Here is a 26023-nt window from a genome sequence, read left to right as displayed (position 1 = left end):
CAGTGAGCCGAGACTTTTACACCTTCCCATACATGGAAAAGCACTAAATTCCTCAACTTTAGATACCTGGTTTTCTTTAACAGTAATCTTTTGATGGTCCAATTACCTGGTTGCAAAAGCTCCTATATATCCTGGCTCCTCCCTTATCTCTCCAGAGCTATGCCTTAGAGCTGTCCGAGAGGATGTCTCCCCAGCTTCAAGTCCTCAGAAATGTCCACTGAATGAAACATAATTCTCAACTTTTAGGTTGTGCTTTTTTTTTCAGTCAAGATCTCAATGTTAACTACAGCTTGTCATTAATTAGCAAGATCTTTAAACATCTGGAACTACTTATTAAATATGTTCATAAAACGCATTTAGGGAAAAGAAATATAGAAAACACCCGCCCCCCCTCCTTTGCTTAAGGACTAACTATACTATGGCTGACATTCATTTGCTTCAAAAGAAACTTAAGATTTCTTTCTAAGAGTGGTTGGGCTGAAAACATAGTGGGGCTGGTCAGGTCTGTTAACACTTGTGGGAGGAGAGAGGAAAAGGGAGGGCATTTCCTGGGGCCTGAGTTCTAGAAGGAAAAAGCACACCCAGTTTTGAGCTGCGCTCTAAAGAAGGCAGAGCCCCACCGTCCTTGCTGAGGTCCGGTGATAATGGATGCTCCTGGTTGCAGGATGAGCAGGTCGGACTGTGCAGGGCTGGCTAGGGATAAGGGGGTGCTGGCTGCCAGCTGAGTGTAGTACTGTCCCCGGCAGGGGCGGGGGTCCTTGGGTGCTTCCTGGGGCTCCCTGTGTAGGAGGGAGCAAACCCCAAGGTAACTCAGGCTCCACTCTCTTCAGATCCACCCCCATCCCCACCTTCCCACCCCCACCAAGCACTTTTCTTGTATCGTGGAGCAAAGGCATGGTACAGATCATCAGCATGACATCACTTCCTTCCTCATCTACTGGAAATCCCCATTCCCTGCTTGAGAAGTGCTTGCTTCTCTGAAAGCTGGCTGGGCAAGCAGGGTTTTAATTAAGCAACCTATATATTAGGGGTGTGTCAGCATTTGGTTAATAAGAGCCATTAGCCTGGATACCCCAAGTCATCTGATTTCCCAGCAACAAGAAATGGAGTGGGTATGAGCATTAGAACACCCTGGGAGGGAGGAAGCCTCTAGCCTGGTGGCTCCAGAGAGCAGGGTTGGGAAGGCCCGTGCACATATGCACACATACGTGTGCAGGCTCACATGCATGTGCACACACACTCCCCAGATGTTCACAGATGGAGATTTGGTCTCATGTCCAGAGGGAGAAATCTACCACCACTAATGCAGGTTGCTAAGGCATCTGCAGCCCAAGAGTACTGGGACTTAGGTGCAGTCTCTGGGCAGGAGATGCAGCTGAATGACCTTCTGAAAAGAAGGACTATCCTGCCTGCAGCCATCCCAGGACTTGGCCCCCTTGCTACTCTGCCAATCTGCCTCCAGCGCTGACGGAGGCCTCCCAGTTCCTCCCTCTTCATGTCTTTCCTGCCAGTTGCCTTTATGGGCTCTCCGAACATCACCCCAGCTCAGCATTTATTAGCTCACCTCACCCTTCACTGAAAATCCTTCTAACATCCCTGCTCTTGGCCTACCCAGTCCCTGCCAGGTGTGGCCCTGCTCGCTCCCAGCACCCCAGCCTGCTGCAGGCCCCACCGGCGTCTTCTCACATCTCTTGGTAGAAATCTAAGCCCTGGTTGGGGTTGGGAGCCCCTATCCACAGACTTTTATAGCCTATCATATTTGCTGGTGAAAAACATGATTTTCCCCTAAATCAGGAACAAAACAGGGATGTCAGCTCACCACTTCTGCTCAATACTGGACTGGGAGCTCCAGCCAGAGCAGTAAGTCCAGAAAAGTAAAAGGCACACAGATAGGAAAAGAAGTAAAAATACCTCTGTCTGCAGATGAGATGGTCTTGCCCATAGAAAATCCTAAGGAATACACTAAATGGCTATTAGGATAAAAAGATTCAGCAGGATGATAGAATGCAAGATCAATATATAAAAATCAGCTATATTTCTATGCACTAGCAATGAACAATCCAAAAATGAAACTGAGAAAATTACACTTACAATACCTTAAAGATAATATAATACATAGGAATAAATTTAACAAAAGAAGGATGATTCTATTTATATGAAATGTCCAGAAAAGGCCAATCTATATTGACAGAAAGTAGAGTAGTGCTTGCCAGGGGCCAGGGGTTGGGGGAATAACAGCTAAGGGGAAGAAAGTTTCTTCTTGGGGTGACAAAAATCTTCCTAAATTAGATGATGATAATGGTCGCACAACTCTGGGACTACGCTAAAAACTGCTGAATTTTACTTTCAACGGGTGATTTTATGGTACGTAAATTATATCTCAAGAAAGCTGCTTAAAAAAAAAGGTAAATTGCATGGGCCCCTCTGGGCTCCACAGCGCTCTGTTGATACCCAGAATGTATGCAAGCAGCTGCTGGGTGTCCCAGGTGGGAACCAGGGCAGAGCGGAGGAACGGACGGAGCTGAGGCGGACCGTTTAAACATCTGTGTGAACACAACCACTGCATGGTCTTTGATCCCAAGGCATCAGAGCCTACTTCCTCAGGATAAGTCAAACTAAAACCAATCAAAGTAAAACCTCAGGGATTACTGGGAAATTCGGGCTCCCGTGTACAGTAGACCCTTGGCAACCGCGGGCTAGATTGTCCCAGGCCCTGGACAATTGCTACCATGCAGTGTAAAGTCATCTGGTCATTTATCACTTGGCTGAATGGGGTTCACAGCACTCCACAGTTGGGAGGGGAGAGATCCCAGGGAGCTCTGAGAGGAGGCGTTGTTTGCTGGGGAGCAGAGTGTGGACCAGGGGACTGTCTGATGGGGAGCGGAGGTGGAAGTGGAGAGCAGCTTCGCATTTTGCAGTAGGAAAGGTGCTGTTCAGGCAACCCTGAGGTCACCACTGTCCTGCTCTTTCCTGTTTAAATGTCCTCTGTGACCAGGAAGGGATATAGCTGCTCCAGGTGGGCAGCACCTTTGCAAAGCAAGCCAGTTGCAGGAAAGCGCTCCTCCTCACCGGTCACTCCTGCGTCATTCTCACATCTAAGCATGTCTTCACTCTTCTTGTGAGTGTCGACAGATGGGATGTGGTCTGGGAACCCCTACCTGGAGCCCCGGGCAAGGCACTGTGCTGGGTGTTTTCAGATGTTACTTCCTTTACCCTCACAACACTTCCACAAAATGACTGACGTGGGTTCCTGGAATTTCGTGCTGGCTTCATCACTGGACCACACGAGGCTTATGCATCAGGCCCCCAGAGCTCCAGCCACACTGATCTTTCTAGGCCCGGGTTCTGGTCATGCTCCCCACCCCCCAGCCAGCACTGTAAATTCCTGCTCAGCCTTTGGATCTTGTTTCACCCCCTGCAGCACCCTGTGGTAGCCCCGGCGCCTGCTCAGAGCAGGGGGTCGATGCAGCGGTCCAGGGGGCGGGGCCTGTTCTCACCACTGCAGCCTCTGGACGTGGGGCAAGGCCCAGGGAGACCATGTGGCCTCACTCCCCACGCTCTGAAGGAGTAGCAGCAGAGGGAACACTGGCTTTGGAGTCAGAGTCAGTGCCCTGCGTTTGAGGCACCCCTCTGCCCCCAATTGGCACGCGACTTGGGTCCATCACTTCACCTCTTTAGGGATCAGTGTCCTCAGGGGTTAAAAAAAGGGATTCAGGCAATGGCCCAGGCCCTTTTTCTAGTTCAAGGAAGACTCTGCAGAGAGCTCGCAACAAAATCTCTACTATCAGATGTACCGTGGAACACAGGACGCCTTTGCCGACGGGGCGATGGCTGTCTCCACCTCGCCACGCTGGAGACCAGAAGCCACCACAGAAAACGTCCGCGAGAACAGCCACTTTCCCGTCTGCTGGACACTCAGCCCAGGCCATCTCCTCCCACCACTAGGTGGCGGTCCTGTGCAATCAATAACCCAGGGCGAGACCACGGCTTTCGGGGAGCTGCCAGAAACTGTTTTAACGGGGCCTTTTAGGTGCCTGCAGACTCGACTCACAGCCACGGGAAAGGAATCCAGACTTTCTCACACAGCAAGCAAGACCCTCGTGCCCCGAGAAGTTACACTTTCAGGAAAGCGCTTTGTCTAGACTTACTCTATAATGCACATAGATCATTTTGGCTTTAGGTCATATAGGCTTTAGATCATTTTGGTACCAATTGTATTTTATGATAATTTGCACCAAACCTCATATGATTGAAAACTGTTATAAAAACAATTACTTCATTGGGATAATGAGGGTTGGAGCAAGAATTTCAGACTCACAAAGACAGTTATTTGTCCTATTGCCACTTCAACAATAAAGGTTCACTTTATACAAATCTGTATGTAGTTATAAAACTCCTCATCTCAGAGCAAATACAGTGTTTCATTATATGTAACTTTGGCACCGTGTAATTTAGATTTCCTGTTACTGTGTGATCCATCATTTCAGGGTAATTTGTGTTAGTCAGCCCTCCATATCTGTGGGGTCTGCATCCCAGATGCGGATTCAACCAACTGCAGATTGAAAATATTTGGAAAAAAATTCCAGAAAGTTCCAAAAAGCAAAATTTGAATTTGCTGGGCAGGGCAAATATTTACATAGCATTTACATTGTATTAGGTATTATAAGTAACTTAGAGATGATTTAAAGCATAAGTTATATGCACATACTGTGCCATTTTATATAAGGGACTTGCGCATCTGCAGATTTTGGTACATGGAGGGTTTGTGTGTAATAGAATCAGTCCCCTGAGGATACCAAGGGATGACTGTACACATTGACCGCTTCATTGTGTCTATTCTTCATTAAGAAAACAAACACACAAAACAGCTCGGCTACAGTACCTTGCTTTTACAGCAGGTCCTTTTCCGAGTAGGGCATTAAGACACCTAATGCAGTCAGATCATAACCCACACCACAGAGTTTCCAGAGTAATCAAGCACATTGCACCCAGCTTGCTTTGTGCAAACTTCACTGCTAGAGAAGTCCTGTGTTAGTGACTGGGGAGTCCAAGTGGTGCCTTTGCCCTGAAACATCTGGATGCCCACCAAGTGACCTCTGAGCCCTCCTGGACAGATGCCCAGTCTCACCAGATGCCAGAAGCCCACGAGAACACAAAACACCAAGTGACATCAATGACCACAAAGCACTGTAAAGTGAAGGACTGTTCATTCACTCTTCATGGGATGTGAGTTGTTATGGTGATTAGAACAAAGGATGTTTAACTAGAAAGAGACTGGAACATAGCAGGAGAGGGAGTCTAAGACCATGTTATTGAAACGCAGCTCGTGTCTGCTGCAGTGTCACCTCACGGCTCTCTGCGCTGCTGTTGCTCGGAGCCCACAGAGAGCGGCCCGGCTACTACGTGTGTGTGTGCCGGGGTGGGGCGGGGAGAGCGGCTCCCCGACTCGTCCCCTCGTCTTCGCTTCCCTAGGCTGCTCATCCCCACCCCTCACCCCCGTTAAAGCCAACAATGCCAAAGCTTAGACCCTCCCGGAGTCCACAGCTCTCTGCAGGCCCAAGGCTTGAGTTCTGGAATGTCCTCATGGGGCTTGGGGGTGCCTACTTTTCAATTCTGGTAGAATATTATTATTTCCCTGCAAGACCAAAGCACATGAATAACAATCATAAAACAAATACAAATAAACTTTCAAGTTGCACTGTGCTTTATAGTTTACAAAGCCCTTATTTAATCTTCAAGAAACCCCAAGTGGGCTTTCCATTTCTATGATTACTAGCTCAACGATACAGGTGAGGACAGCCAGGTATGGGAAGATTAAGTCACATGAGGCAGCGCAGCGGGTAATTAGTGAACGATTCACGTGCCCAGCATGTGGCACACAGAAGGCACATGGCTCAGTAAATATTCAATGAATGAATCAATGGAGGAAGGAACAAATGACCTGGGTCTCAAGCCGAGTCCTTGCAACTGTGAATCCTTGCTCTGCATATGGCCAGGCCATCTTCTGTGAATTGCTCTGCGCTCCCACACTTCTGGGGTACCGGGTCTGCCAAGTCTACGCCAGGGTGAGCTGGGATTAAGCTTTCAAATATCACTTTTTTGTTCTGCAGATGTGAAATTTATGTCTTGGAATTCCAAGAAGGAAAATAATGGCATTTTGTTTCATTGGCTCTTTAAAATGTGCTCTGTTCCAAAAGGTTGAATCTATAAACATTACTGGAAACGTGGGAATGGATGCCAGGAATTCCTAAGCTTCATGTCTGCCTGGGCCAGGATACGGCTGCTGCTCCTGTAGACTATGGGTTGAGAAATATTGCTATTGGACACTTGTTAGAAATTCTAAGCCCCTTGAAAATACGACTCCATTAGGGGAATCTTGTCAAGAGACACACAGGCAGCATTTAAATTCTTCCATCGATCCCGCCTTCGCGGCATGGCCAGAAGCCCTACCACGGAGCACTTTTCAGTATTTTTATATTTCTCCAACTTCTAGTTGGATTACTCTCTGGGGTATCTCGAAATTTCCTGAAGTTGTCCTCCCATAAAATGGACCAGAGGATTAAAAAGGCCAACAGAAAAACACTGCCAGTCCTGGTTTTAATGTTTCCAGCAGTGACCTGGGCGTAGATTATGTACATCTCAGTTTCAGGAGGGAGGATATGAAGCACGCTCGATCGGCAAATCAAGTGAAGCCAGAGCAAAGGCTGATGAATGAACTGCTTATGTGATTCTTGCTTTACTGGTTCTCATTCCCTGAGAAGCAGGAAAGGCCTCGAACCTGAATCAGACTGTTCAAAATGACAACAAAGGCACTGCAAGATAATGACCCCCTCTATGTCTCAGTTTTCTCGGACAAGGTTAACAGCGACGGTGGCAATCACAGCTACCATGCCACAGCACACACGTGGCGGGACCAGGGCGCGGAGTCCAGTCGGGGTGGTCATTGCTTTAGTGAAGGCTTCATGCGCTCTCCAAAAAAACCAAAGCAGAACGAAACACTCCCCCAAAACCCGAAATTGACCGAACCCAAAATAAACTGACACAGACTTCCCTGAAGTAACCTGAGGTGCTACCTACACCATTTAATTTTATCCATCTATGTTACATGATCCCAAAGAAATGACTGCTTAGGCTAAATATGTCTATAAAAAGAAGTACATTGGGGACGGGGGAGGGAAAAGAAAGATGAACCCAAGAGTTGCAAGTCCAAGGCGAGTTGGTGGTAATCTCCCTCTTACAGGTTGGGAAAGTCAAGGGCACTGATGGGAACTGTGATGCCAAGAGAAATTTTCATCTTTATGGAAAGATACAAGCTTGGGATCCGGAAATTCCCTGTTTGCTCCAGCAACCTCCCATGGAATAAATGCAACTCATGTTCTCTTGCCAAAGAGGAGCTGCTAAGTGTAGGTAACCATGAGGCTCCTGGAATGCATGTCTAAGGTCTTGGCCCACATTAGAAATTATTTTAACTGTCATGTGTTTCAGAAAATACATACTAAGTGAAAAGCTCAGCAGCTTGACCAGAATGTGATTTCTTAAGGAATATTTGCATCAGAGCAGACTGAAGGGTACAAAGAAGAGGCTGGCTGGGATTCTCGGGGCTCCAGGACTCAGTGTACCTAGTAAGAGTTTTACACACCAGTTTTATATACAGTCAGGAAACTCTTACTGCCTTACTGCAGTGGTAGTGAAGAGCACGTCCTCTCCTTCCAGCCTGCCAGCCCTTGCCAAAACAGCATCACGTCTGCCTGATCTTTAGGCCTGAAGGAGGTACAGGGCGTTAGAAGGTTCCAATCAGGAACCGCGCAGCTGAGGGCTGGAAGGGAGCAGCCTCGGGTAAGACACAATGTTCCTCAATTGCCTGTTTTTGGCTGACAGATGCTCCCTGCTGGCTGGTGTGCAAGTCTGTAACTTGCAGAGCAGGCTGGAAAGATGGTTTCGCTTGCCAAAACCAAAGCAAGTAGGAAGCTAGCAGACAGAGCTAAGAGATTTGGCGCATTTTGCTGACTGGTTTTAATCCCCTGCCTACTTTGGGAAGTCAAACTGGGCCCAGGAAGGCTTGTTTGATTATTTTAGTGAAGTCCATCCAACTGAATAGTGCAGGTCTGGGTTATGGAGCAAGAATCCTGTTGCCTCAACACAGAAACTTCCCTGGTTTTATCAAAATGACTTGACCAGTGGTTTTCAAGATGTCAGCAATATCACCATCATCTGAGAACTTGGTAGAAATGTGCATTCCTGGGCCCCGCCACGATCCTACTGAATCAGAAACACCAGACACAGGTCAGGGAGTTCTCCAGGTGATCCTGGTGCACGTGAGGTTTGAGAACTAACTCTTTAGACCGAGCCCATCAGGTAGACCATGATCATTGCAACTGGTCGGATACAGGTACGTACACGAGAGCTGGGGGAGCAAAAAGAGAGCTCCGATAAAGAGTGACACCCACTCTCCCGACGGCCATCGGCATAAAACTGAGGTGCTTTCCCCTCTAAGGCCCAAATGAGGTAAGACTTGCTAGGGGCAAAGGAACCCCAGGAGAGAGGCTGGTGAAGCTCTGGTAAAGCTCCCAAGAGCTCTGTGGTCTTGGGTGGGGCCTGGAGGTGAACGGGTGGCCACCCTCCCAGAGGAAGGAGTGGTCGCTTCTCACCCAGCACGGCTCTATTTTGTATACAAGTCTCCTGATCACACGTGAACCTCTTTTTTTTTAAATTATTCTAGAGATATGGCGAGAATGGAAAACGGAGGTAGGCAGGAAGGAGGGGAAGTGGGGGCTGCAACAACCCCACTGCGGGGTTCAGCAGAGAAGGACACCCCTCACTGAGAATCACGTGGAGTTGGAAGATCCCTTACAGAAAATCACCAGCTCAACCACCATGAGATATGGGTTGTACCACCACCTCCATCAGCACCAACACCATCATGGTCATCGAGCTACAGTTGAGTGAGTGGCCTCTCACATATGCTCAGGACCACAGCAGGTACTTCATGTATGTTATTTCCAGTCCCCCCAACACCCCTGCAAGCTTGGTGCTCTACAGTGTTGCACAGGTAAGGAAAACGAAGCTCAGAGAGGGAAGTAGCAGGTCCGACACTAGACAGGTAATAGGGGCTGAAATAGGATTCTCATTCTTATCCGGCATTTGACAATCTCACTCTGCAATATTCCTGCCTGGAGATTTCCACCCACCCTGTGCCTGAATACGTCCAGGGACAAGGTGCTTCTTACATCCTAGGACAGCTCATCTTGGGACTACTGGAATGTGCTTTTGTTTCCTGGCACCAAGATCTACCTCCTGGTACAGGTCACGCACTTGCCTTGAAGTTGGCCCTAGCTACATGCCCGGTGACTCCACAGGACACGTCCAACCCCCTTTCCACACTTGGCAACTGCATTTCTATACGGAGTTAAGGAATCTTCACTTCCTCCAACCGAAAAGCCTTGGTTTTACCACTCTCCACTTTCTGTTACAGAAATGCAGAAAGACTCTCATTTTAAAGACCAGAAGATCCGTATTCATAAACAAGCACCTACACCTCACAGGATGCTGGGATGTCACTCTTTATGTTTCAGCGAGCTGCTGTGTTTATGCAACTTCAGGCACAGTCATAAGTCAAAAGCCCCACTATTCCTCAACCATCCCAGAGAGGAAAAAGGTCACAGAGCAGTCAGATTGCAGGGCTGAAGGGGACACCTCTTCTGATATTTCCAAGAGCAGCCCTCTCTGGAGAATGAATGATGTGGTATCAACTTGGCTGTACTTTTTAGGAATGGCATCCGAGGGCCTCCCAGCCTGGGGGCTAGATTACATGTGTGGGTGGGAAACTGAACTTGAGAACCATGCACAGACAGCCCCCCCAAATCCTCAAACCTGGGTGTGACTGACGGAGACGGAGCACAGACAGTTCCCCCAAATCCTCAAACCTGGGTGTGACTGATAGAGACCGAGCATAGACAGCCCCCCCCAGTCCTCGAGCCTGGGTGTGACTGATGGAGACGGAGCACAGACAACCCCCCGAATCCTCAAGACTGAGTGTGACTGATGGAGACGGAGCACAGACAGCCCCCCCAAGTCCTCGAGCCTGGGTGTGACTGATGGAGACGGAGGTCTCCCACAGGCAGTGACTCTTACCCTGCGGCTCCCTGGTCTGGGACCTTGAGGAAATCCAAGCTCTCCGGTGTCTGTGACACTCGGTCTGAGCCGACGGACTGCTGCCGTGGCAAGGGTGGGCGGGCCATGGAGGTGTACAGGCTCTTCTGATGGGACCTCTGGCTTTCAGGAGCATGGGGATGTGGCACAAACTGGTTTTTGATGACTCCATTCTGGTGGTATCCTAGGAAGAGGAAAAGAGGTGAAAACAAAGTTTAACTTTTCTGATCCTTTGTTAAAAGGCTCTCTAAATTTTTTCTAACTATTAGCCAAAAGCAAGTTACTTAGCTTCGCCTGGCCTCAGTTTCCCCATCTGAAAAAATGGAGGGCGTAACTGCTAATACATTAAGAAGAATAGAGCTAAGACATTGTAAATTGCCTGATGAGTGCCTGGTACAAAGCAGACGCTCACACATCCATGTTGAACTTGACAGTAGAACCACCACATAGATGTTCAGGGTTTCAAAGCCCAAGGTCAAGGAAAGGTAATCCTGCAACTAGTTGGCAGGTGAATTCTTAGGTTTAAGAAAAATGATGAGGTTATGATTCAAGAGAGGGCTGGCAGGTAGCTGTTTAAACAGCTGGACATCCATATTCAAGGGGTCAGTCTTGGGTGTCCTCTGCAGGAGCCCCAGGCTGTGGGAGGTGGAAGGAGCACCCCACACAGGCAGGGCAAATGTGGCGGATGGTTGGATCAATCCTGATAGAGCAAGGTCTCCTAGCCAGCTGTTCCTAGTCAAGATCACATTAGCCAGTAAGTAATGGATTCTGGCGCTGGGCTCCAAACCACACGTCTGTGCTGAAGGGGCATTATCGTTCCATGCTGTGTGTGATAAAGCCCTTATCTCTTCTTCCACTGACAGATCTGGGCAGGAGGGAAGGGGAACAAGACTCTCCAAGGCACACTTTGGTGAATCCATTCTAAGACCTCTTCCATCCAAATTAAGAGAAGAACTCTCTGGTACCAGTGGGATGACCCTTAGTTTATACACGGGACTAGAGTTCAGTTTTGGCTCTGTCTCTGACAGCCGTGTTGACCTGAAGCAAGGCACCTGACCTTTCAGAGTGTCAATTTCTTCATTAAAGAAACAGGGAGCTTGGTGAGACCCCACCTGCTGCCAAGATCGCCAAGGACAACAGAGGGCCATCCAGAGCAGGACGTGTTCTGGGGTCATGATATGCAAAGGGGGTCCACTGATGAGTTGCTCTGTGCTGTTCGTGCCCTACCCACCCTCGAAAAGTTCAGAAATTAAGAGTATGCATTTAGAAACATTCACAGCAGTTTCACAGACATATTTGATGTCTGCTGAATCTCATAAGACCTTTTGGCTTGTATTTTAAAATGCTTTTAAAATTTCATTCTTCTAGTAATTTTTATTACATCTTACAAAAGTAAAGTTTGTGATGGACTGAAAATTAAGGCGGAAAGAAAACATAAACCAAACCAAACAAGCCCTGGTCCTTTACCAAAGATAGTATGAGAAGTGCTGACCGAAAGGATTCGGGTCCAATTGCTCATTTCACTGATGAAGAAACTGTCACATACAGAGGTTGGGAGCCATGCTCAAGGTCAGGTATTTGGTCTGAAGCAACTTTAGCCAACCTAACTGAGGCCAGTGAGCTTTCTAGGTGGTCCGGCCAGGATTTTGCACGGGTGGCTGGTGCATAAGTAGTAACACAATGCTACACTGGTTCTCTTAGCTTCCTTTGTGCTTGGATTTTCAAGGATAAAGGCAGAGGGGAAGACAGACAGGGCCAGGCAGGATGAGGACTCCAGAAGAGATGAAAAGTAGTTTCTCACTGGTGGGCATGGGCGTCCATATTTTAGCATACAAGTGTGAGAGTCCAAGCCAGGACACAAAAGAAATGCTGTTTTATTGCTTATCTTGGACAATGCTATAAATAGGATTTTCATGTCTGGGATGATTTGAGTCAAGTGTGGTCCAAAGATGACCCTTTCAGATCTACAATCCTAAACTTATTAACATCAAACATTCTGGGAGGCAGGGGTGGGAACAGTTCAGTGGTAGAGCACGTGCTTAGCATGCATGAGGTCCTGGGTTCAATCCCTAGTACCTCCAATTAAAAAAAAAAAAACAAACATTCCAGGGTCTGTTTTTTATTCACTGAATTTTGTGCATGATGGAGCAGTATTTGGTGAATTCTAAGAGAGCTCTTCCCACACTAAACAGATTTTTAAGGGCAAAAACTCTTATTTATTCAGGTTTGGATTTTATTCACTTGCATGCTATATTTTTATCATTAAAAAAATGAGAAAAGTGAAACATAAGCTCCAAAAAATTTTTTTACATCAACTTTATAATTTTCTCAGGTATTATTTTCTTAGAGCAGTTCTCTTTGATTCTGCCTGACTGAGAATAAAGATTTTCTATTGAGTCATTACGTTTGTAACTAGTTGTGCAATATCTTCACGGTGTTTGGCTGGAGCTGGGTAGTGGTGGTGGGGTTACACCTGGTAGACGCCTATTTCCATGTAGGCAGCATCCTACAGCTTCAAAGCTGAGGACATTCTGGCTGTCACTGACAAGGAACTCCTTCTTCTCTGACTGATGTACAAGGCCCTTCCTAAAGGAGTAATATTACCAGGTAATGAAATGCAGCCAGAGTGCAGTTTCACCAGATAAAACTCCCTGAATTTCGGGGTCACACGCAGGGCCATCGTGTTCAGAGGATGACACCCGGCCCTGAGCTGGCTCACGGCGGACTCCCGCGCGGTCATCTATCCGCTAACGCGTTTCCCCCGATGTGTTTACCCGGAAGGCTCCCGGCCCGCGGCCCCGCCGGGCTTACCTGGGGGCGGAGGCGCGGCTCTCATCGGGTAGTTGGCATTGTGGGTCCTGCCGGGGTAACCCCGGTTCTGAGCGGTGTTCCGTCGGGTAGGACCTGAAATAAACCAGCAAGACAAAGTTAGAATCAGCGCTGCTGGCTGGTTTTAGGCCCCTGATGGTTCTTGTGCTCAGGGAACACGCGAGAGGAGTCTGGACCGCAGGCGTCCACACTTGGGCGGGTCTGCAGGAGGCCGGCGGCCCTGTCGGCGCGGCTCTCGGCCGGGAGGGGCCGAGGACACGTCGACGGAGGCAGGGCTTTGAAATGTGAGACACAAAGGCTTCCCCAAGAGGCACTAATAAGCGTACAGAGGGGTTTCTATTTCTGTGGATGTTCCAAAGAGACAGATGCGACAGCGAGCGCCGGCGCTCCGGTCCGGCCCAGGCCCGCGGCGCTGACGCCTCTGCTTCCGCCCAGAGCCGCGCGCGCCAGAGGCCGTGCGCTACGGTCTTCCAAGTAAACGCAAGGACCCCGAGGGTAGGAGCAGACCTGTAGCCCTGACACAGGCGTGCAGAGTGAGAAGGCAAGCGGTGGTGATGGGGCTGCACTGCGAGCCAGAACCAGGACTGCGGCGGGAGGGCCGCTGGGGCCAGCTGGGATCTCTGCAGAGATGATGTGTCAGAAAGGACAAGAAACAAGGGCTCCAGAAGGACATGAAGGGGGGTCAAGATTAAATCAGCTGGAAGCGGGGTGCAGGGGGAGCGCCTTGTAAAGGAAACAGGGACAAGGCAGGAAGAGCATGAAGCAAAGGAGCCGGTCTCGGGTCCTGGGGTGAGAGGACGTGGCCAGGGGAGGGTGTCCCATTCCTGCCCCTCGTCCCCATGCAGATGTAGTAAAACATAAAACACTGTCTTAGACACTATATTGGGGTCTACTGAGCACTGCTCACACATCCTGCTGGTGATCTGCAGTGCTTCTTTGCCAGGCTCTGTGCCCTGGGGTCTGAGCCCAATGGACTGTTAAGCCTCTGCATCCCAGTTGGCTTTGGCCAGTGGGAGGCACTGGTCGGAGACACCAGCACCAGGAGAGAGCATCAGGGCATCTCTTCTACCTGCTTCCTGCCTGCATCCTTCATTCGTCTCAGCTCTTTCCTCCCTCGGCCCCTTCAGGCTTAGGGGTAACAGTGATGCCCTGCTGTTCCTTGCTCCTGAGTTCCCACTTTGTTCCCTTAACCCTGCTCATACCTCTGTAAAGAGCCCTTTCATGTAAAACCCTCTTCAAAGATCCCACCTAAATGTGCTGTCTTCTGGCAATTGCCAAGATACACAGATATACACCAACAGTTCCTGAGTGGCTGTGTCTCTGTGCTGTATTAGTGAGTTACAGCACATGCCACCATGCACACTGTAGACAGGTGTCCGAGAGGCCTGTTTTACGGGGGTGGGTACAGCCGCGTCGTGAAGCATGTGCTTAGGATGCACAAGGTCCTGGGCTTAATCCCTAGTGCCGCCATTAAAAAAAATGTTCTTTTAAATTAAAAAAAAAATGTAGTCTTTAAGAAAAAAAAAGGCTATTTTGTATTTGGCATATTCTTCACTGATCATATATATGGACTGCCTTCTGTAAAGATACCTACATCACAGGAATACATAGCACATATGATTACTTTATGCTGTGTGTTACAACTTTATAAATATCATCTATAAATAGAAAGGAATCAAAGGCCAATAAAGGAATTAGACTGGGGTGTGAGTCAGTGCCTGTGCGTCTTCTAATGACGCCCCTGGAAGTGAAGGAGGGAGATACCAGACGTGAGGCACAGTAACACAGCGAAGCCCGGCAGGGAGTGGTAAACGTGGTCAATTTCTTTAATGTGGATGGAAAGGATGAGGTCTGTATTGTTGACAAGATCAGAATGCAAAGGGCTGGGAAATTTAAAGCCAACAAACTGATCTGTTTTAAACACAATTAGTACTGTAATGCCAGGAATACTCCACATAACCATTAAATCATTCAGAAAGGTTTAACCCGCCCATTTGCCTTGGTGTCGGTTTGGTTTGAAATGTTTCAATCTGAAGAAGATCCCAGCCCCAGAAAGCAGTAAACGTGCAGGTTCTTTCCCCTGCAGATCTGTGCATGGATCGTGAGTGTCTGGCAGGAGAAGGGTTCGGCCCAGAGCAGGGTGAGGGAGGGCCAGGCGGGGAGCCCAGAAGCCCCAAGCCCAGCCGTGGTCCCACCTGCGTGGCCGCGGACACTTACGGGAGTTCTTGGGCAGCCCGGGTCCGATGCTGACCTGCAGCACTTTGTTGCTGGGCTTGAGGATGGCCAGGTCACCGAAGCCCTGGTGGAACTGCACTTGCCGGGAGCCCCCTGCACTCCAGGGACCCCAGTTCTCCTTTTTCAACTTGAGTTCAAGCCTGCGACAAGCATAATTAACAAGTCGAGACCATGTTAAAGCAAACGGAGGTGAGTCCACACACAAGACACTGGCCATCACAGCCCCCGAGTCACCATATGTCCCACCAGTAGGCTGTATTCTGCATTGAACTGGGGAACTTGAGCTCCCACTCCAATCACTGTCTTCTGCTAGCAGCCTCACTCCACTTCTGTCTGCTCTGCCGAATAAAATATTCCTGTATTGCTCATATATAAACATTTGCCTTTCCAGGCCTCACCTTGGTGACCTTTGTCCAGCAGATAAATAAAATACACCATTTGATGAAGTCATTATTTGATAGAAATGCAAAAGTGACCTTTTCAAAGTCTGTGGCAACCATCTGGACTGTCTTCCACGGGTCCTAAGAGTCCACCAGAAAAGTCGAGGCACCCAGGGCTCCTCGAAGCCGCTGGAGCCAGTCAGACCCCACGCCGCACCCCACAGGCCTCCCCGCCTCTCAGCCTGGACCCCAGGAGTGAGATCAAGGCCCCAGATCCCAACTTACGTGTTGCTAAATTTCAGAGGTAGTTGCTTCTGGGTCTTTTCCTCGTAACGCTTTGCTAAGAGGCTCAAGAACTCAGTCTTGAAGACGGATTCAAGCAAACTGTCATACTCTTGCTCATGAAGAATAAAAATGTCGTCCTGCATGGTGCTGCAGAGAGACGGGACAGACTCGGTGAGAGCTGCACTTCCGTTTATTCCGTGATTTTTTTCACTTCTTTTTAAACCCTATAAGACAGCACTAGGTTTCTACAGCCTTTCTTACTGTAATGGATTATCTTTAAAACAAAACACAATAAATTACGTAAATAAAGTCACTAAAATATGCCTCTGAAAGAAGTTTACAGCCCACCAAAAGCATAATCGAAGTACTTCTCTTATGTGACTTTTCCCCCTGTTTTTTCAAAATGACTTAAAAATCAGGAATTTAAGAGCAATTTAGTCTGTATTCAAACAAGTCCATTTTCAAATTCAACTTCCATGTTCCTAAAATCATAAAATCCAGAATGTTATGAATAGAATGTGACTGAAAATGAACAATTCCATGCAAGTTCCAAGTTAGCAGAATTTATGATATGGTTGTACTTATTGTATTTTTAATTTTTTTTTAAATTGAAGTACAGTCAGTTTACAATGTGTCCATTTCTGGTGTAAGTTGTAGCTACTGTAATAAGTCCTAATGGCAAGAACCGTGAGCTCAGTCATCAAAAGGGAAGCCAAAGTCCTAGGTTTCACACGCCCTTTCAGGAGCATCTGGGTATTCGGTGCTCTGCTATAGTGCAAGCCAGGTCTGTTGACTGTCCAAACACACCAGAGTCCAGAGAAACACAAGACAGGTGCACATACAGCGAGCACAGTCACCACCTTAACACATCTTCGTGGGAGCTGCATGTTCGGACAGGGTGGGGCTGTGGGGAGACTCACAGCTGGAAGGGAGGGAACGTCGGGAGCTGCGGGAAGAACGGCAGAGAGAGGCTGAGGCAAAGCCAGTCCCGGGGAACACGCTTAGTGGTCAGGGGTTCATTAGTTCCATCCCCAGCCCCAGCCAGACTTTGTGGAAACCACAATGCACATATGACTGAGAATTTTTCTTCCCTGGTTGTTGCATGTGTAGTGCAGTGGAGGGAGGCCACCGCCCCAAAGGCTTCATGATACACAACTTTACCACCACCTCCAAGCAACACTGTCAAGCACCTAAGACAACCCTATAGAGAGTGACATTTCATTATGGATGGTAGGTGTTTTTCCAGGTAATATAAACAAAGTAAGTGATCTTGCTTCAGTGAACTGACCACAGGAAACTGTAATCTCTCTGAGTGCAGGAAATGCTGAGGACGGGGTTCCTTAGTAACCAGAGGACGGGGTTCCTTAGTAACCAGCTATGCTCTGCCCTCAGGGCCCTGGTACCGCCGCATCCGTGGGATGACTGTGCTGTGACAACACCAGACGGTGAGGCAAACACGGAGGACTGGGGTACAGAGGATCCTTGAGGGGAGGGATCCTCTTTTGCAGAGTTTGATCCACTTGAACTACAATTCCTCTGGCCTCCCTGTGCAGTGGCAGGACTAGGACAAGGTCGGGGTGGGCGGTCTGTGGGACCAGAGGTCTTCATGGGCAGAGAGAGCCTGGATGATCCCAGCTTTGTCAGGAACCGTCTCTCTCTGGGCCACAGCAGGGAGCTAATGACTTGTCCCTGATTGAGCCAGATGCTACAGCCACAGCCTCTTTCTCTGAGACCTTAGCTCCTCAGTCTCCCTACAGGAAAGGAGCCTCGTAATTCACAGGAGGAAGAAGGTCTAAGGTAGGACCCCAATCAAGCGGGAACATAAAGGCACACAGCAGCAGCACATGCAGCTCCAGGGCAGGAATGGAGGAAACTGGCAGCAAAACACCATCACGGGGAAGAAAGAGCGGGGCCCTTCGTGGCCTGTTTACTGAAGATGGGGACATCGAAGAGTTCTTGGATTCAAAGTCAGAACCCTTTACAGGCATCTGGGGACACCTAATGGCCACCTGGGTGGAGCACGTGGTCATGACTATTACCTCAAGAGTTTGTTCTCAAATATCCCCACATCACAGCCACGCTACCTGCGCACTCTTGTGCTGGCTGAGATACAGGTTTTGCTGTTGTGATGAAGACCCCGACAACCTGAGGTTTAAGCAACATAGCATTTTTGTCTCTGTCACTCAACAGCATGTACAAAAGCAATTCAGGGCCAACACGACAGTCCTACAGCGCCTGGCAGCCAGGCGTCTGCCTACTCCCCACCTTTACAGGTATCACCCAGAAGATGCACATCACTGCTCACACCCCACTGGCCAGCGATGTGTCACATGGTCACACCTGGCAGAAAGGAGCCTGGGGAATGCGGCCTTGGGGTGGGCTGCCGGCTATCAACATGCAGAGGAATGAGAATCACAGGACAGCTCACAATCCCCTCTGTACTTCCTTGCTCATCAACTTTTCCAAACCTGGAATTAGACTCTCTTCTTAAAGTTTGAGGATAATATACCTCAGGGAGTGTGGCCACAAAGCCACTGCCTAGAAACAGGCAGATGAAAACTCTGTAACTGTCTTCATCACTTCAATGACAGCAATTCGAAATTCCAAAAGGCACTTGTGTAAAAGCTGCTCAGAACGGCTCTCCCGTCATTCGGAATTAAGAAAGTAAAGTGCCAGCGTGCTAGCACAGGTCTAAGGCAGCGGCTGCATACGAAGGGGGTGCATACGATGGGGGAAGAGGCAGCCAGGACGAACCCCAGATTTAGTGTGTAGGGTGGAGTGAAGCTCCCGCTTTAGCTGCTTGACGCAAAGCACTTGACACGTCTGGGCACATCTGTTTGCCGGGCTGTGCTTTAGGTGGAATGGCGGTTACTCAACAGGGTTAAATCAGCCCAACGCCAGAAACCTTGCGTGGTTTAATGTGCTCAGATTTATTAGGAGTTCCACGATCATAAATAAACAAAGCAAGCAGGCCAAACATCAAGGTCAATTATCAGCATGAGTCTGCAGATGAGAAGAGACTGTTTGGATACTTTGACTTCAACCATCAAATTAAAAAACATGCCCTTCAGTGACCCAGGTCCAAGTGTCAGGAAGCCATCCTCACCCAGGCCAGAGTTTCAGCTCATTTCCCTCTCCGCAGCCCACGCGCCTACATCTGAAAACAAAGCTTTTCCATTTATTTTTTTTCCTAAAAAAAAAAAATCAGACTTATTTTTGGACTTCACCTCCATCTTACTCATATGCTCAAGCTGCAATTCCTTACAGACGCCCGGAGTGGTGTCCTGTGCTGGAAACTGCGTTACCGGCCGCCGGTCTGGCTCTCTACTGTTTCTTCACTCTCCCATCTTTGTGGCTTATTGTTGTACTGCTGACAATACTAGGAAATCTTGTTTTACTTCCATAACCGGTATCTTCTCTTTTTTTTAATTAAAAAAAATTTTTTTTGTGGGGGAAGTCATTAGTCTTTTTTTTTTTTTTAATGGAGGTACTGGGGATTGAACCCATACTAGGCACTCACTCTACCACTGAGCTATACGCTCCCCCAATAGTTTCTTCTCAAAAATTTTAGGTATAAAACACTGGGTAAGGTCTTAAAGGAGTTTTTTTTGGAGGGGTAGGTTTGTTTGTTTGTTTATTTAATGGAGAGACTGGGGATTGAACCCAGGACCTCATGCATGCTAAGCACACACTCTACCACTGAGCTATACCCTCGCCCCAGGAGTTTTTTTCCTTAAAGCTGAAAAGGCAGTTTCAGCTAGGACAGCCGCTGCCTTTATTTAAGCCTTAAAAAAAAATGTTTCCTGCTTATGAAATAGATGCTCCTTTTAGTAAGCTAAACACTACAGAGGTGAAAAAAATTCTACCGTTCACAGAAACCAATGACACCAGTTTGGGAATCCTACTTAACTTCTGTGGGACAGTGCAGATACACGTGGTGTTAGGCCCTGGCACCGGCCTCCCAGGAGAGGCCTCCCGGGACCCCCAGGGGAAAAGGCTCACTCCCGTCTTTTGCCCCCCAGGAGTGACCCGGGTACCACAGGCTCAACACATGCAAGCCGCGCACCACGTTTACTCAGGACACTGCTCCCTCTTGCAGAACGGGATGGGGCGCCTCGAGGCAGGGACGGTGTCTCGTTCACCCGCGAATCCAGAGCTGAACACAAGCGAAGCGGATCAATCCAAAAATGTCAACAGCTCCCAGGTTCCCAAAGCTCAAAGGCCACAGCGAGCAGGGTTTCAGTCATGCGTCAGGTCAGCCGAGCAGGGAGGGGAGCAGACGGTCCTTGCTGCCGGAGGAGTAGGGCAATCAGGCAGTGAGCCATCCCAGGGGGCCTGGGGCCTCCGTCTAAAGCCCCTTCTTCCAGTAGTACAAGTAGTAGAAAATCTACCCACCCAGACAGGCAGCCCCATAGCTTTCGGGCTTAGCCCTCTGGGGATCAGCTACTGGAATGGGAAGGGCCCTCGGCAGCTTCAGCAGAGACAGCCCCAGATATGAGAGTGATGACACCAACACTGCCGCCAACAGGAAGGCAAAGAGCACGGGCTATTACACCTGGTGGCCACCCTTCCAGCAAATTGAGTTTTTAAAATAAGGGTGAGGCCAGGTCAGTGCTTGGGCCAGAAGCAGCTCTGCAAGGATCTTTCAATAATTGATGCTCGGCCTCCTGTCAGCAGATAGCCCAAAGCCTCGGAAATCCGATGTCTCAACTACACGTCAGTGTGTCACTCCTGAGATCCTCACCATGTCTCCAATGAAGGCAGAAATGCGGGTGTCAATCTTCCTAACTTATACTTAGATAAACATCTTTCTTGTTCCTTTGAGCAACTGTAGTCACCATATCTCTGAGCTATTGGGTCTAATCTATTTTTTTCCCTGTAAGTTAAAAGCATTTTTAAGAATTTTCAATTATAATTCAGCTAGATATATTTCAGTACATTTACAAAAGGTAAAGACTTCTAAAAATATGATGTCTACTGGAAGACTAGGAAACAATTTTTATAATGGAAAATTCCAAATATATAAAAAAGCAGAATAGCAGAATGAACCTGCACATGTCAGGAGGTTTCAGCAATGTGGATCAATCCACAGTCAGTCATATTTCTTTACAGGCCCACTCCCCCCACTTCCACACACCAGCTAGGGTATTTTAGAGCAGAGTATAAATATTACATTATCTTATTCTTAAATATTTCAGTGCTTATCTCTAAGAGATAAAGCCTCTTTGAATAAAAATTACCACAGTACCATTAGCACACCTAAAGAAATGAATAAATCCCTCATCAGATATTTTGCCATGTTCACATCTCCCCAGATTGTCTCGTAATTGTTTCTGTAGGGCTGGTGTGTTTGAATAGAGAGCTGTAAGCCAATTTGGCCTTATTGATAATAGTTATAAGAGTCAGAGACGGGCTGAAAGAAGACACTGATAGTCTGAACGAGCAGCAGCCAGGTGATCATTCCAGCCAAGAGTCAAGAAGCCTCATAAAGTCTTGAAAACACACACACGTTGCAACTTTCCTCTTAAAGTGCAAGACAACTGTTAAAATATTTCTCCATATCAATACTGAAATATATTGAGAACACACACACACACATACACACTTGTTCATCTGGCACTACAATCAATTTCTATTGTGGGTTTGACTCTACACACTCCATCATCCGTCTGGGTGGATGATGGAAATGAGGGAACAGTACTAATCTTGGTACGTGTGGGGCTCAGTAACTGTAATACACAAGGAGGACAAGTTAAAATGACTCAGGCTTTTTTTTCCCCTAGAGCCAGAACAAATTTCAGGCTAAGTTCTTCATTTCATTACATCCTCTAACAAGGAGAGGCCACAAGGAAGCAAATGTCCAGGCCATGAATACTAAAGAGAAAGCAGAAAAAGAAGCTGATTTTACTGAGACATTGCATCCCCAGAAGCTGTGAGAAGAAAGAAAAAAAAGAAAAAAAAAATTGAGAGTGACTATCCCACACTTCGAAGACTAGAGGGACAAGATAGTAAGTGTCAAAGTACTTGATACAAATGTAGATACACTGTGATCAGGCATTCCGTGAGGGGTCTGAAGGCTGCAGACAGACCTGGGCGATAATAAAAGGAAGACCAATGATGACCAAAGCTGTCATTCTCCCAGCACTTCGCAGCTCACCCACATTCGCCGAGGTCTAGCTGGTCCCCAGGCAAGAAAAAGAGATGCTTCCAGTTGGGTTCCTTGGAACACGAAGGGCAGCCTCAAGGCCCAGCTAGCCAGGAAGGGTGGGGCCGGCAGGCTGCCCAGCTCAGGCTGTGACCCAGCCAGTGAGCTTGGATGCTCAGCAAGACCTGAAAACCAGACAGTGCTGAGAGCTTTTCCGTGAAATCCACGGCACTGAGGCCCATCCGAGGTGGGGCTGCAAAGAGCTGCCGATGGACTCATCTGCTCAGAAGTTCCACCACATCCTGGGGGAGGGAATAGCTCAGTGGTAGAGCGTGTGCTCAGTTTGCATGGGGTCCTGGGTTCAATTTCCAGTACCTCCACTGACCAGAAAAAAATTCTACCACATCCTGAACTGAAGTGTTTTAAACACTTAACCTCGCTGCACCGCCTGGCCCTTTATCAGGAAAATGGGAAACAGACAGAATCAGAAACCACAGTGACACAGCCAAGAATGGACACAATTTAAAATCTGCTTTGGATGACGGCACGAGAGCCAGGATTTCCAGCCAGCCTGGTGGGCCAGATGCCTCAGCACACAAGGCCCCTGCTTCTTCCTGGGAGAAGCAGTTTTGTCCTCTATGCGGAGTAAGAGTTTAGAGGTGTCCCAATTCCAGCAAGACACGTTCGCAACCAGAACAGCACTTGCAATGCAGCGGCAGCGCGAAGCCCCCCGGCAGAGGCGGTGGCGTCCTCAGCAGGGCCCAGGGACGCAACGCAGGGAGGAAGCTGCTGGCTCAACGGGACCTTTCTTCCTCTTCCCTTAGCCTTCTGTGGACTGACAGGGTTTCCTCTCATCAGAGGGAGCTTAGTTACCCTCTAAGTTACTAGCATGGGAGGATTTAGGGAAGTGTCAGCAGGCAGAGACGCCCCTCTACCAAAAGAAAGCCAGAGTGCACACAGGAGGGGCGCAAGGCCTGCCCGTGAACTTGGAGACGAAGGAGCACCTGGCAAGGACTCCAGGGCTACGCATAATCTGTACTCCCTCCCGGGCATGAACAGGCAGAAAGGGCCTCAAGGAGTCCAAAGACACGCCCCCTCTAGGACACTTGGAGGTCACGGCAAACTAAACCAATCGTGGTGCCCGTCTGGCCCCCTCTGCTTGGGCCTCTGCTGGTGAAATGGGTTAGGGCTTCGACACGGCCGACGTGGGCTTGCGGGCGGGCTCTGGACTGTTGGCCCCACTTCAGCAAGTGCAATCAGGCTGTGTCTGTTTCACACCCTAGGTTTATTTATCAAAGTTTATGGGAACAAAGAATCTGAGTGTCCCTTGACTGGAGGAGCAGATCACAAGGCAACTTTTCCTCGGCATCTCATTCTCTGAGGAACAGAGATGCCCGGAGATGTGTGAGGGTCAGGCCCTCTGAGGCAAGACGGGAATTTCAGTTCCCTTCACCACGACTGCAAGTGAGGAGCCTCTCTCCAGGCCGCACCTGGGATGGCGGGTGGCGATGCTGAAGAGAGACGGGGCTCCCTGCTGCTGCGCCGTCACCACTCACCTGAGGGACACGGACAGGATCCTCTCCATCTCGATTCTCCGCTTCAGCACTTCCTTCACAAGGCCTTTGTCCGGGCCCTGCTTGACTTTTTCTCGTCCAATTAAGTACAAGCACTTTGGAGTAAGAAGCAAGTCTCGCTTGACACCCTGCAAGGAGAGGGAGAGGCGTGTGAAGGAGGTGGTCGTGTTAGGCAGTTAGACAGACATGAGCACTGGGCAGGGGGACAGAAAGGGGAAAGGAGCAACCCAGAAAATAACAGCACATCTGCTCTCAGGATAAGGGGCTCCAGAAGCCTTTGCTTTCCCTGAGGGCCAGCAAAAGAAGCCAGTTAAAATCAAAACGCTGCAGCTGTGCATAAGAGAAGGCCCCGGCGTAACGTGACCCAATGAGCCTGCCCAAAAGGCAATGGGCGTGCCAGGGCGCAGGGAACCTGAGTTTTCAATCAGCCTGAGTGCAAGGAACCTGAGCTGTCAATCAGCCTGGTCACTCAAAGAACCCGAGCTGCAAATCAATCAATCCAATCAATCGATCATGAAACCCCGTCCCCCAGCCAGGATGTAGACGCAGGAAAAACAAAGGCGCCTTTCTTCCTCCCTTGGATAGGCCCCCTCCCAGTTCTCAGGAGTGCACTATCTTTCACTACATTTTTACTTCACTAATAAACATCTTGCTTATATCATGCTTTATGTCTCTTGTTAAAAATTCTTTTTTTTCCCCCAGGTGACTAAGAACCAAGGTAATTCTTATTTCTCTTTTCCCGGTAACATTAATTTAGGCGCCATGACTCAGATTGCATGCTTAAACCTAATCCTATCTCCTTCACTTTCCTCTTCCCTCCTTGAGGCCAGTCAGCGGAGCACAAGCTCCTAGGGCCGGTTGTGCAGCTGGGCCGAGAATACAAGGCGTCGTAGGTGAGTGGTGGCTGGGCAGGGAGAGGCAGCTGGGTGCACACCTGGTTGCTCCAAGCCATGAGGGCCGGTCGGTGGCGGGTGGCCCCTCTGGCCGCGGATCTCCGTGCCAGGAGCCGGGGCCCAGGGTGCAACCCCACTTCCCTCCTGCCCTGCGTCCGGAGCTCCAGGCAGTACTGGGCCGGTCGGGCGGCAGGTGGCCCATTTGGGACCCTCTGCTCCGGCAGACTGCTGCACTGGGGTACCGAGGCCACATGCCACCTCCCCATGTCCAGCCACATGCACGCCTGCCCACAGAACACCTTGTCCACACCTGCGCTGTGCTGTGAGAGCCAGCTTGCTCCCCGCCTCACCACCCTGCCCTCCAGGGAGCTCCAGGTGGAGCTCAGCAAGGGTACGCCAGAGCCACAATAAACTTAATCCCTTTTCTTTCTTGCTCCCGGGTGACCAGCCACTGGCTAATCTAAAGGAGATCACTCCAATCAGACCACAGAGACACCCAGCACACAGCAAGACTTGTTTCCCCCTTTCTGGAGTGGAGGCTGAGACGTCAGCTTCCATGCCCGAATCAGGACCCTAGGACGCTAGGCACTGCTGATCCATGGCTACTTTCTAGGATGCATTTGGTTGAGGATAGGCTGAGATGTCAGCCTAGTCCACAGGCCTTTCACCTTAGGACGCTAAGCTCTGAAACCCCACTGTGTTCTCCCCCTGTTTTTCAGATGGAAAACCAAGAGTCTGTCCCTGCTGGGACTCCTTTGGGCTGCATGTTGGCCAACTGGGACCGTTTGAATCCACAAACCCTCAAAAGAAAAACACTTATATTCCTTTGCAATGTTGCCTGGCCACAACATCGACATCCCTGAGAGGAAGCATGGCCTATAAACGGGAGCATAAACGCACCATCTTGTTCCAGCTTGACCTCTTCTGCAAGAGACAAGGCAAATGGTCTGAAACACCATGTGTTTGTATCTTTTACTTCCTGAGGGACAGCAGTGATCTCCTAGAAGGATGTAAGTTAACCACTCAGGTAATGGTTACATCTAATAACCTACTGTCCTCAACACCCCCAGAGAAGGGGACTCTCCTAAACCTACGCCCTGCCCTGCTCTCCCTACCATATACCCCTCGTTTCCCTCATACTCAGGAAAGACACTGCCTTCAGCTCCTCCATTACCTGTGATAGCTAAGACCTGCCCCCTGGTAGAAACCGGTAGAGAATTTGGTCCTCAATTCATACGTAAGCTGTTTTCTCTGGTAGAACTGAGACAAATTAAGACTGATCTGGGAAATGTAGAATAAACAAGATTGTACGGTATAGCACAGGGAAATACATACAGGATCTTGTGGTGGCTCACAGAGAAAGAGAATGTGACAGTGAATGTATGTATGTTCATGCATAACTGAAAAATTATGCTCTACACTGGAATTTGACACAACATTGTAAAATGACTATAACTCAATAAAAAAAGTTAAAAAAAAAAAAAGACTGATCTGGGAAGCTATTCAGATAACCTAGATAAATACACAGAGGCA

General features: G+C 48.8%; 1 protein-coding gene across 1 annotated transcript in view; it reads right to left on the bottom strand.

The window, feature by feature from the left end:
• The window catches only part of MYO1E (myosin IE), a 189682-nt gene that overhangs the window by 6144 nt on the left and 157515 nt on the right, over positions 1 to 26023 (bottom strand). The window contains exons 22-26 of the mRNA XM_006210989.4: positions 23580 to 23725; positions 15879 to 16025; positions 15196 to 15353; positions 12961 to 13053; positions 10132 to 10333 (exon numbers count right to left, since the gene is read on the bottom strand). Coding sequence (XP_006211051.1) covers positions 10132 to 10333; positions 12961 to 13053; positions 15196 to 15353; positions 15879 to 16025; positions 23580 to 23725 — 746 coding nt within the window. The remainder of the gene's footprint in view (positions 1 to 10131; positions 10334 to 12960; positions 13054 to 15195; positions 15354 to 15878; positions 16026 to 23579; positions 23726 to 26023) is intronic.

This window comes from Vicugna pacos, chromosome 6 (genome assembly GCF_048564905.1).
Source record: "Vicugna pacos chromosome 6, VicPac4, whole genome shotgun sequence".
Lineage (NCBI taxonomy): Eukaryota > Metazoa > Chordata > Mammalia > Artiodactyla > Camelidae > Vicugna > Vicugna pacos.
The sequence above is the reverse complement of the archived record's forward strand: the minus strand, read 5'-3'. Positions and strand labels throughout refer to the sequence as shown.